The 12,299-nt window shown below is 38.7% G+C and overlaps 1 protein-coding gene across 4 annotated transcripts in view; it reads left to right on the forward strand.

The window, feature by feature from the left end:
* Positions 1–12,299, forward strand: part of LOC139758827 (zinc finger MYM-type protein 3-like) — a 104,840-nt gene that overhangs the window by 6,972 nt on the left and 85,569 nt on the right. For 3 of the 4 annotated variants that reach the window (XM_071680661.1, XM_071680663.1, XM_071680662.1), the window contains exons 2-4: positions 1,638–1,909; positions 6,330–6,436; positions 8,072–8,110. In XM_071680661.1, coding sequence (XP_071536762.1) covers positions 1,638–1,909; positions 6,330–6,436; positions 8,072–8,110 — 418 coding nt within the window. The remainder of the gene's footprint in view (positions 1–1,637; positions 1,910–6,329; positions 6,437–8,071; positions 8,111–12,299) is intronic. The other variant, XM_071680664.1, reaches the window with a different exon arrangement.

Consider the following 12,299-nt stretch of genomic DNA (forward strand, 5'->3'; position numbering starts at 1 on the left):
ACTTCCCAGGCCCTTTCATCCCCAGCAGACTTCATACTCGTCCCTCTCTCCAAAACTCTTGCATTTGCCTCCCTAACCACCCCTGCCGCAGACTGACCTTCACTGGGAACCGATCAGTCTCCTTTTTATTCCTACTTGTACACATGCCTTACACCCTTGATAAAAACTTGCTGCTTATAGCAGCCTACCTCCACAGTGTATACTTTTAAGACTTGCCACAAAGCATCTCTGTCAACAGTATCATATGCCTTCTCCAGATCCATAGATGCTTCATACAAATCCATATGTTCTAAGTATTTCTTTCACACATTATTCAGGGCGAAAACCTGATCCACACATCCTCTCCTGCTTCTGAAACCACACTGCTCCTCCCCAGTCTGATGCTCTGTACATGCCTTCACCTTGTCAATCAATACCTTCCCATACAATTTTCCTGGAACATTCAAACAAACTTATGCCTCTGTACTTTGAACACTTACCTTTATCCCCTTTGCCTTTGTACAGTGGCACTATACATGCATTATGCCAATTCTCAGGCACTTCACCATGATCCATACTTACATTGAATGTTCTTAACAACCAATCAACAACACAGTCACCCCCTTTCTTAATAGATTCAAATGCAATACCATCCAAACCCACTGCCTTGCCAGATTTCATCTTTTTATTCTCCCAAAAGTTTAAGGATACTCTCTCACCCCAACTCTCATTTGCCCTCTTTTTCAACTCTTGCACCTTCCTCTTGACCTCCTGCTGCTTTCTCTTGTACATCTCCCAGTCATTTGCACTCCCTCCTTGCAAGTATCCTGCAAAAGCCTGTCTTTTCTATGTTACTAACAACTTCTTCATTCCTTCACTCACTACCCTCTCTTATCTGCCCACCTCCCACCTTTCTCATGCCACATGCATCTCTTGCACATGCCATCACTGCTTCCCTAAATACATCCCATTCCTCATCCATTCTCCTCACATCATTTGCTCTCATCTTTTGCCATTCTTCTCACACTCTCTCCTGGTACTTCCTCACACAAAGTGTCCTTTCTAACCTCACTTCCTTTCACCACTCTCTTCTCCCTGACATTCTCTCTTTTTTGAAAACCTACACTAGCAGTGTAAATGAATTTTATGTAAATTGGTGGATAGGATGAGTGTGAAATGATTAGTGGGTGGTGTGATAATGTTATTTGGAATGGTTGATGATGTAAAGATGGATTCTTGAAGATGGTTTGTGTATAGTGAGAGTCAATTTAGTGTGAGTTCTAAGAAAAGTGCAATTGGGTTGACAAGGAGTATCTACATATGAAGACTAGAAATGAGGTGGAATGGCTTGATAATTATGTGGAGAATAATGTTAGGTGGTGAAGAAACAGTGAATATTATCAAGGTCAAGTTAAGTGTTTTGCTCGAGATATCCCACAGTATGATATGGTCTTAAAGATTATGATTGATTTGGCCAAATGTTTGTATGGTTTCAGGTTTTTTGATGTTTCTATTTTATATTTTATGTTTGTAGTTAAGGAAGTTACTAGAGATTAGGAGAGAATATCTGAAGTGAATATTACTTTTACTCAGTAAAGAAGAAATTTCACTCGGAAAGTTTTACTGATTATGTGTTCAGAACTTCATATTTTTTGCAGAAAAAAGAACAACAGTTGTGATGTTTCCTCAACGACCACAACAACAAACAGCACAACAGTATCATCCAATAATGCTGATGCACCAGTTACCTCTTGCAACATGTGTAATGCAATAGCAAAAGCACAGTACCACATGGTTATGTCTGACAATACTCTGCGGAGCTTCTGTCGTTATGCTTGTGCTACAAAGTACAAAAATACCTTTGGATTCCAAGTGAATGGAATGCAAACAACTGACACATCAAAATCTTCTTATTCATTACCGGCTATTAGTGAGTGTTTGGCTATTGTATTAAAGTTTTTGTTTTTGACTGAATATTATGTACATAATTTTGTCAAACCACCTTAGTATCTGTATGTTTTCACATAATCTTCCATAGTAAGATACTGTCCTCTTATACTGGCTTGCTCTTCCCAAGGTAAGTTGTGTGGAAGAGAGGTGATCAAGATGATCATAGCATGCACAGAGCATCAAGTTGAAGTTTCAGGAGTAACAGAGGATGTGTGGACCAGGTGTTTGCTTTGAAGAATGTTTGTGAGAAATACATTGAAGAACAACGATTTGTATGAGTCATCTTTGGTGTGGAAAAAGCACCTCTTAGGGTTGATAGAGATGTTATGTGGAAGATGCATTGAATATATGGTATGGAAGGAAAGCTGTCGGAAACATGAGGAGTTTTTATCACAGAGAGTAAGGTTGAGTGCAGGTTTAGTAGTTCTTGGTGAAGGTGGGTTCTGCTGCAGGGTTGTGTGATGTGACCATGACTATGATATGTTTATGGATGAAGGTGTTGAAAGAGGTAAAAGCAAGATTCTTGGAGAGAGTAGCAGTTATTCAGGCTGTCTGGAGTTGAATCATTTGTTGTTTGCTGATTACACAATGCCGGTGGCAGATTTGGTGTCTGAGTTTGGGAGTATGTGTAAAAGGAGAAAGCTGAAAGTAAATATGAATAAAAGTAAGGTTTTTAAGTTAAGCATTGAAAGAGGCAGGTTATTTGGAGTTTGAGTTTGAATGGAGACAGCTTAGAAGTGGACTATTTTTGATACCTTAGAGTGGATATGGCAGCGAATGTAGCTGAAGCCATAGGATGAGTGAGAGGGCAAAGGTCTTTAGGAATGCGTGGAAAGAGAGATTTTGTCTTTATGGGCCAAGATAAATATGTTTGATGTATAGTCTTTAGGGGCAAAGATAAGTATGTTTGATGTTATTGTAAGTAAAGATACTGGATAAGATGAATATGTTGGAAATAAAATGTTTAAGGACAGTATGTGGTGTGCATAGGGCTGATTGATTAAGAAATGGTAGGGTAAGAGAGAGGGGTATGGTAGCAAGAGGTGTGTGTGTATGAGAGAGCTAAAGAGGACGTGCTGAAGTAATTTGGACACGTGGAGAGGATAAGCGAGGAAAGTTTAACTGATTGGGTATTTTTCTCATAAATGAAGGGAACAAGGAAAATGGGGAACTAAGGAGGTGAAAGGATGGAGTGAAAGATGCTTTGAAGATTCTGGGCCTAAACATGCAGGAGGGTGTGAGGCATGCTTTAAGGGATAGAGCATATTTGAGCGATGTGATTTACAGGGGATCAAATGCTGTCGCTGGACTGAACAAAGGCATATGAAGTGTTCAGGGAAAAGACATTGAAAGGTCTGTGGAGCCTGGTTATGGGTAGGGGGCTCTGTTTATGGTGCAATGTACATGATGGCTAGAGAATGGTTGCAAGTGAATGAAGCCATTATTTCGTGTGTTTGTGTGCAGCCTCATTAGCACAGGATATGGTGAACATAAACGAAAAAAAAAGATTAAAAAGAGTCAACTTTTTAATATTTAATTGTTTTACCAGATGTATTTTAAGTACTAGTCTCATAAGAAAGGTATAATGTACACGGATATGTCATACCATAAGTATTTTCAGTCTCAATAACTTTATTTGTACAAACATCTATTATTTCATTGCTTTTCTTTTCCTGTTGCTCTCACAATCACCTTTACTGCAGCATACTCTTGTCATCTCATTGTAGGTACTGATATGTAGGTAGGTACACTGCTTATTAGATGCTGAAGTTAATTTTTCACTCCCTCTAACATTTCTTTTGTTTATATTCATATTGCTTTCCTTTCATGGGCACCCTTTAATCTTGCATATTTTTTTTTTCTGCATTTTTGATGTCTGATTGTAGATATAGATAAGGATAGATTTATCCATAGCTTCTCCCTTTCTTTAGCCCTAAAGTTTCAGGACTTTTGGTCTAGTAAATTTTTAAAACTCTTAAACTATTCTCATATGTCAATGGATTATGTGATAACATTTAGAAACATGACAGTTGATCATCATGAATAAATGGGAATTAGGGTTAGTTGTATAGCTTATTGTAAGTGTTATATTTTATGCAAATTTTTCCATTTTTTACTTTTCCATACTTGTTCATCTTTTCTCACATTAGTGAGATAGCACAAGAAATAGATAAAGAAACAGCACTCATTTTCTCACATTTTCTCTGTATCATGCATCACACCACTTCTGTGCATTCTATGCATGCCTCATACCCTCTTACATGTTCAAGCCCCATTAACCAAAGCATCTCTCATGCCACCCATCCGTCTCATCCTTGGTCTCCCACTCGTTTATTCTCTCTATTACTGATGCATAAATTTTCATAGTTTCTTCTCACTCATCCTCTCCATGTGTCTAAACCAGTTCAGCTCATCTTGCTCATCTCTCTCAGACATAATCCACTTACTACCACACCTTTCCTTCATGCTGTCATTCAAGACTTGATCGGCCCTTGTATTCTTAGATTTTTAATTTCTGGCATATCCTCCCTCTTCCTCACATTTGTATTTAAGGCACAGACTTGTTTCCATACAATCTGTCAGAACTATTGAGCCATCAAATATAACCACACATTCCTCAGTGCACCTATGACTTTTGCTTCTCACCCAGCTTGTGATTCACTCAGGTCTTGTAGTTCCATCTGCTGCCATATTCACTTCTAGACATCTCTAAAAAACTCCACTTACCCCAGGTTCTCTCCATTCAGACCCACTTTTAAACCTCTTCCTTCACATTAAGTCTCAATTTCATCCCTTTACACACTGTCCCATACTCAGCAACTTGTGCATTTTCTTTCTCAAGCATGCCACCAGAGTTGTGTCATCTGTAAGTTACAAATGACTTGTTTTGTAGACCCTCCCACCCCCAAACAAAATGCAGACCTGCCCTTTCTCCAAAACCCTCACAGTTACTTACCTCACCACCCAGTCCATAAGCAGATTAAGCAGCTGTGCTAATATCACACACTTGAAGCATACCCACACTCACCTGGAACCACTCACTCTCTTTTCTTCCTATTCATGCACATACTGGAGGAAGTAAAGTGTTTTAGATATCTGGGAGTGGATCTGGCAGCGGATGGAACCATGGAAGCGGAAGTGGATCATAGGGTGGGGGAGGGGGTGAAAATCCTGGGAGCCTTGAAGAATGTGTGGAAGTTGAGAACATTATCTCGGAAAGCAAAAATGGCTATGTTTGAAGGAATAGTGGTTCCAACAATGTTGTATGGTTGCGAGGCGTGGGCTATGGATAGAGTTGTGCGCAGGAGGATGGATGTGCTGGAAATGAGATGTTTGAGGACAATGTGTGGTGTGAGGTGGTTTGATCAAGTAAGTAACGTAAGGGTAAGAGAGATGTGTGGAAATAAAAAGAGCGTGGTTGAGAGAGCAGAAGAGGGTGTTTTGAAATGGTTTGGGCATATGGAGAGAATGAGTGAGGAAAGATTGACCAAGAGGATATATATGTCGGAGGTGGAGGGAATGAGGAGAAGTGGGAGACCAAATTGGAGATGGAAAGATGGAGTGAAAAAGATTTTGTGTGATCGGGGCCTGAACATGCAGGAGGGTGAAAGGAGGGCAAGGAATAGAGTGAATTGGATCGATGTGGTATACCGGGGTTGACGTGCTGTCAGTGGATTGAATCAGGGCATGTGAAGCGTCTGGGGTAAACCATGGAAAGCTGTGTAGGTATGTATATTTGCGTGTGTGGACGTATGTATATACATGTGCATGGGGTGGGTTGGGCCATTTCTTTCGTCTGTTTCCTTGCGCTACCTCGCAAACATGGGAGACAGAAAAAAAAAAAAGACTTTGTTATTGGTAGCTTTCTTCCCACACCTGTATAATTTTAGCACCCCTCACAAAGCATGTTTATCAACTTTATCATATGCATTCTTCAGATCTATAAATGCTGCAAACAAACCTTTCTGTGCTATTAAGTATTTCTCGTACTGATTCTTCAAAGCAAACACTTGGTTCCCAAATCCTTTATCACTCCTGAAGCTACATTGCCTTACCTCTTGATGCTCTGTGCATGCTAACACCCTCTCATTTTCCACTCTCCACCATACAACTAGCTGGGTTTACTCAACAACTTGATTAATCAGTTAACAACACTTTCACCCCTTTTCTTGAGAAATTCAACTGCTTTCCTATCCATTTCATCTGCTTTGACTTAGTATGTTTCTGATGGGTCACCACCTCTTCTCTTTCGTAAAACCATTGCTGAGTCCCAAACACCACACATCTGCCACCCTTTCATCTAACATATTGAACAGTCTCCAAATACTCTTGTCATATTTAGTAGAATTGCATGTATTTTTTATACTGCATTCATTTAATATCTTAATTTCTACCTTTAGGACCAAAACCTACTTCACAGATGACTACGAATGTTACTCAGGAATCAGAAACTGCAACACAGTCAAAGAAAAATGCAGTTAATGATGCTGCCCAGGAGGCTTCCAGTGTAAGTATGCGTATGCCATGTTATAGCTTTATTATTGTGGCTCAACATAAAGTAATGAAACAGAAGCAGATGAAATTAATGTTTTCATGAAAGTGTGATAAAAAGGAGGAAAATAGTGGCACAGCAATAAGTAACATTTCAAGAAAACAATGCAAATAGGAAATTAATGTAAGAATAACAGAAGGATCTACTTAATCTGTTCTGTCTGGATTGAAGTGTTTAATTTTAGCAGCAAAGTACTTTATGTATGATACAATTAAAAGAATATTTTGTAAGTCCTCATTTGTGGACTTACCATAAAAATGCAGTCACTGCTTATTGCACACAAAGTTGATTCATCAAGTGAGACTGACTTCTTTTATATACCTGACATGACACATAAAATGTCTCCATTTCAGTGTTACCAGAAAGTATTTCCCTTAACATCCACATCTGAAATATGTCTGACTGAATATTACACTCATGAAATTTGACCATATATCTCTTAGTTTGGCTCTCCCACGTACCTTCAGGTATGGTATTGTATTACATTTCCACCATCCAGTCATGTCATTTGTACATGGTCATAACATCATGAAATGCTTTCATACATATAGCAATCAGGTGAATTCTTCTCAACTTACATCTTTCTTACTTTTATTTTTTATTGGTCGTCTTTTACTTCCACATGACGCACACTTTGGTGGCATACATGAGCATTGGCCTTACCCTCGTCCCTTTTTTCATTTACTCTCAACTTAAACCACTCTTCACTAAATCTCTTTTGTAATCTCTGCTCACAGACCTCTTTTTCCAGCATTTTCTTTCAACACCTTCCCACCCACATCAACCATACCCAGCTTTTTGGGGAGGGATCAAGTTGAAATTTTCCCTCTATGGTTCTGTCATCTGTTTATAATGCTACCTTGCTGATGTGGGAAATGGCGAGCATGGATGAAAAAAATCTAGGAATAAATTTATGAGTTTAGAATAGAAAATTCCATTTCAATGTGGTTTAGCTTTCCTGTAAGTTGATTGGTTCCCAAATGTATCTGTTATGACTTAGCAAAATTTTGGTTAATCAGCTGCTGTTATGCTGGGAACCTTATTATTAGGAACTTAAAGAATTTGCGATAAATGATAGAGATATTTGCATATGACATTCATGCATTAGCATTTGGTGTTAGAATTGTATTAACTCACATATTTTTTCATTCTTAAGAGATTAAGATGTTTGGAATTACTGAAACAACTAAGTTGTGAAGGCGTGTTTGAAACTTACAGGCACAATCATTTGAAAATGTTATGCTTATTTTAGGATCATTATGCTACATGGTGTAGCGAATGATTCCTAGGGCTGTGTAAGGCCCTTCGGATCATATTTTTTCATTTTTTATGTTATGATAGTTAAGTTAGAAGACTTTATTCTGTGATCACTTAATTAAATTTCTTCTTAATGTAAAGTAGTTCATTGTTCAGAGCACCTCAGCATGCCTGTTGTAGTTTTTCCATGTATGTCTTACACAGCTTTATAGTAAGAATGTTTGAAATGATGTTTGGATGAATGAATAATTACAGTTTTGTTTGTGTCTTGAAATTATAATTTGGGAATCGATAGGGGCTCAGAAACATTGAATCCATCTTTATATTCTCCAGGGAGATGAGCAAACTCTTCAAAATTCACAGCTACCCCCCGTATGTACATGTTTACTTCATTTTCTTTTTCATTTTCTGTGTTTTGCTTACTTTAAATTCCCATTTATAGGTATACATGAGACTTTTTTTATTTTTATTGTTGAAGATGTTTGTAGAATCAGTTTGTTCATTTAACTGCATGCTCTTAATGAAATTTGCAAAGATCTTGTACTGAACTCTTCGTAAATAGTCACTGTAATTTTAGTTCAGAATATCCTATATAGGGTCATTCTAATTTTTACTGACAGCTTAAAAGATCATTGCACTTCTTTTAGTGTGAGTATTGTTTAATTCATTGAAAGTAACTAATGCAAATTGACACTTAGATTAATATGTAGATATTATTGGATATTATGATTTATGGCACAAAGTACTTTATACTAATTCTCTCAGTTTTCATTTGAGTTGCAAAAGTATCTGTTCTCAGCTTTTTATTTAGCATAGTACTGTGTATTGTATTTTATTTAGTATTTTTTTTTTAGTAATTATGCAACATACTCTTTTGGTAGACCAGTAGACTTGAACTTAGATACTGTTAGATGATCATGAATAACATCTTCAGATGGTTATCCTCTAGATGATTAATTCGAGCCACTCTTCATCCAGTTGCTATTACTATGTATCTAGCAATTGTTTCCATATTAGAACACACACACACACAGTCCTAATAGACTGAACTCTAACATGAACACGTTTATGGATGATGCCAAGGTCTAGGGAGGAGTAAAGAATAACAGTTTGCATTGGCTTGCAGTTGAGTGAAATTTGATATATTCAAAGTATTGAGGATAGAGTACATTGTGAAATGCCCTTGGTATGGTTATTACTTAATGGGAAATAAGATACAGGGATCTTGGTATGAAAGAGATTTGGGGTGGACATTGTGTCTAACCTGCGACCAGAGCATCACATCAGGAGAATTATAAAGGAGCTAATTTGTTTGCTTATAAATCTTAGAATTGCATTAAAGTTATTGTTAAGGAAATGTGTGGCAAACTATTCACATCAGACAATCAACCATCACTGGATTATGTCTCTCAAGTTTGGTCTCTGCACCCAAAGCACAAAGATATAATTAAAAGATTTCAGAGAAGGACAACTCAGATGGTATTTAGAAAAAGAGAGTGAAGCTACAATGAGATGATGAGAGCTATAGATTTGTCCTCATGGTGGAGAGAAGAGAGAGAAGTGACAAAATCACAGCCCTCACAAGGTGTAGTACCAGAGTGACCAGAAGGCATGACAGGAAGCTTAGTCTTAAACTCCAGCCCTTCAGACATAAATTAATGTCACATTATTTCATATTCTCCAGACCACCCCTTTTGCTTTTGAAGTGTTTCTTTATTCCTTAAAAAAGAAAATCTATGTTTAACTGGTAGCCATACAACAAACCAGTATTCTGTTTTGCTGCTTTTATATTTGTTTAACAATTTCATCGTTAACATTCTGCCACTAACTGTTTGGCCAGAAAGCACTCACTTATCATTGTGCTTCATGAATTCAAGTTTTTCTTTCACATCATATTATGGGGTACATAGAGCAACTGTTGGATGGTGTAAAAACCATCAATAGAAGAGCAAATACATGTCTAAAAATGGATGGAGAGTTGATCAAAAGTTTTGATATAAATTTTGCTGTGAAACAGGATGGTTTGATGTCATCACAGCTTTTTAATATATGAAAGCCGGCAAGGCAGCAGGTTTGGATGGTATTGCAGTGGAATTTATTAAAAAAGGGGGTGACTGTATTGTTGACTGGTTGGTAAGGTTATTTAATGTATGTATGACTCATGGTGAGGTGCCTGAGGATTGGCGGAATGCGTGCATAGTGCCATTGTACAAAGGCAAAGGGGATAAGAGTGAGTGCTCAAATTACAGAGGTATAAGTTTGTTGAGTATTCCTGGCAAATTATATGGGAGGGTATTGATTGAGAGGGTGAAGGCATGTACAGAGCATCAGATTGGGGAAGAGCAGTGTGGTTTCAGAAGTGGTAGAGGATGTGTGGATCAGGTGTTTGCTTTGAAGAATGTATGTGAGAAATACTTAGAAAAGCAAATGGATTTGTATGTAGCATTTATGGATCTGGAGAAGGCATATGATAGAGTTGATAGAGATGCTCTGTGGAAGGTATCAAGAATATATGGTGTGGGAGGCAAGTTGTTAGAAGCAGTGAAAAGTTTTTATCGAGGATGTAAGGCATGTGTACGTGTAGGAAGAGAGGAAAGTGATTGGTTCTCAGTGAATGTAGGTTTGCGGCAGGGGTGTGTGATGTCTCCATGGTTGTTTAATTTGTTTATGGATGGGGTTGTTAGGGAGGTGAATGCAAGAGTTTTGGAAAGAGGGGCAAGTATGAAGTCTGTTGGGGATGAGAGAGCTTGGGAAGTGAGTCAGTTGTTGTTCGCTGATGATACAGCGCTGGTGGCTGATTCATGTGAGAAACTGCAGAAGCTGGTGACTGAGTTTGGTAAAGTGTGTGAAAGAAGAAAGTTAAGAGTAAATGTGAATAAGAGCAAGGTTATTAGGTACAGTAGGGTTGAGGGTCAAGTCAGTTGGGAGGTGAGTTTGAATGGAGAAAAACTGGAGGAAGTGAAGTGTTTTAGACATCTGGGAGTGGATCTGGCAGCGGATGGAAACATGGAAGCGGAAGTGGATCATAGGGTGGGGGAGGGGGCGAAAATTCTGGGAGCCTTGAAGAATGTGTGGAAGTCGAGAACATTATCTCGGAAAGCAAAAATGGGTATGGTTGAAGGAATAGTGGTTCCAACAATGTTGTATGGTTGCGAGGCGTGGACTATGGATAGAGTTGTGCGCAGGAGGATGGATGTGCTGGAAATGAGATGTTTGAGGACAATGTGTGGTGTGAGGTGGTTTGATCGAGTAAGTAACGTAAGGGTAAGAGAGATGTGTGGAAATAAAAAGAGCGTGGTTGAGAGAGCAGAAGAGGGTGTTTTGAAATGGTTTGGTCACATGGAGAGAATGAGTGAGGAAAGATTGACCAAGAGGATATAGGTGTCGGAGGTGGAGGGAACGAGGAGAAGAGGGAGACCAAATTGGAGGTGGAAAGATGGAGTGAAAAAGATTTTGTGTGATCGGGGCCTGAACATGCAGGAGTGTGAAAGGAGGGCAAGGAATAGAGTGAATTGGATCGATGTGGTATACCGGGGTTGACGTGCTGTCAGTGGATTGAATCAAGGCATGTGAAGCGTCTGGGGTAAACCATGGAAAGCTGTGTAGGTATGTATATTGCGTGTGTGGACGTATGTATATACATGTGTATGGGGGGTGGGTTGGGCCATTTCTTTCGTCTGTTTCCTTGCGCTACCTCGCAATCGCGGGAGACAGCGATAAAGCAAAAAAAAAAAATATATATATATATATATATGCCTTTTGGCATACATATATGGATGTATGTAGATAGGAGCATTAAGTAGAGGTAATAGGTTGGAACACTAGGTAGACAAATTAGGTAGAAATGATTTTTAGAAGCATTAGGTAGGACCCTCTGAAAACACTGTGCTAGTGTTGCCTTCTGCTAGTGGCCTGTTAAGGGTGAGGCACTAAAGACGAAGGAGTGGCAGTGGAGTTCACCTGTTATGGAGACTTGCTGTGGCCACCCCAATGAGAAGGTTCTTAAAGGAAATAGTCATCAGAGATATGGAAATAGATATGGATGGAAAGATGGAATGATAAGAGAGATGAAAGCAAAACTAGGGAAAAGGAATGTAGAGATTGAGTGCAATGGTGAGTTAAGGTGGCTGATGATAAGCTTGTTTGTAAATAATACTGTGTTGTTTACTGAGAGAGAAGAGAAGTTGCAGAGGGTTGTTTGTTTTATGAAGTGTGTAAGCATAAGTGATTGAAGATAAATGCAAGTAAAAGTAAAGTAATGGAAAAACAGTGAAAGTATGGATTTTGCAAACTTCTTTAGAGTGAGAGAAGAAATTGTACTAAACTGTGTTATAGATGTGTGGGGAGAAAGACTGGAAGAGGTGACAGAATTTAAGTGTGTAGGAGCTATCTGGAGTAAGTTTGGTGATATGGAAGGCAAGATAAAGCAGGGAGCAGTGCAGGATAGAATAATAATGAAGGGTAGAGGTGTAAATATGGAAGTGAAGAATGGGTTAAGGGACAGTATAGTCCTCCCAACCCTGACCTGTGCAACCAAAACATGGACATTATTGTACTGAGG

Source organism: Panulirus ornatus, chromosome 31 (assembly GCF_036320965.1).
Source record: "Panulirus ornatus isolate Po-2019 chromosome 31, ASM3632096v1, whole genome shotgun sequence".
In the NCBI taxonomy this organism is placed as follows: Eukaryota; Metazoa; Arthropoda; class Malacostraca; order Decapoda; family Palinuridae; genus Panulirus; species Panulirus ornatus.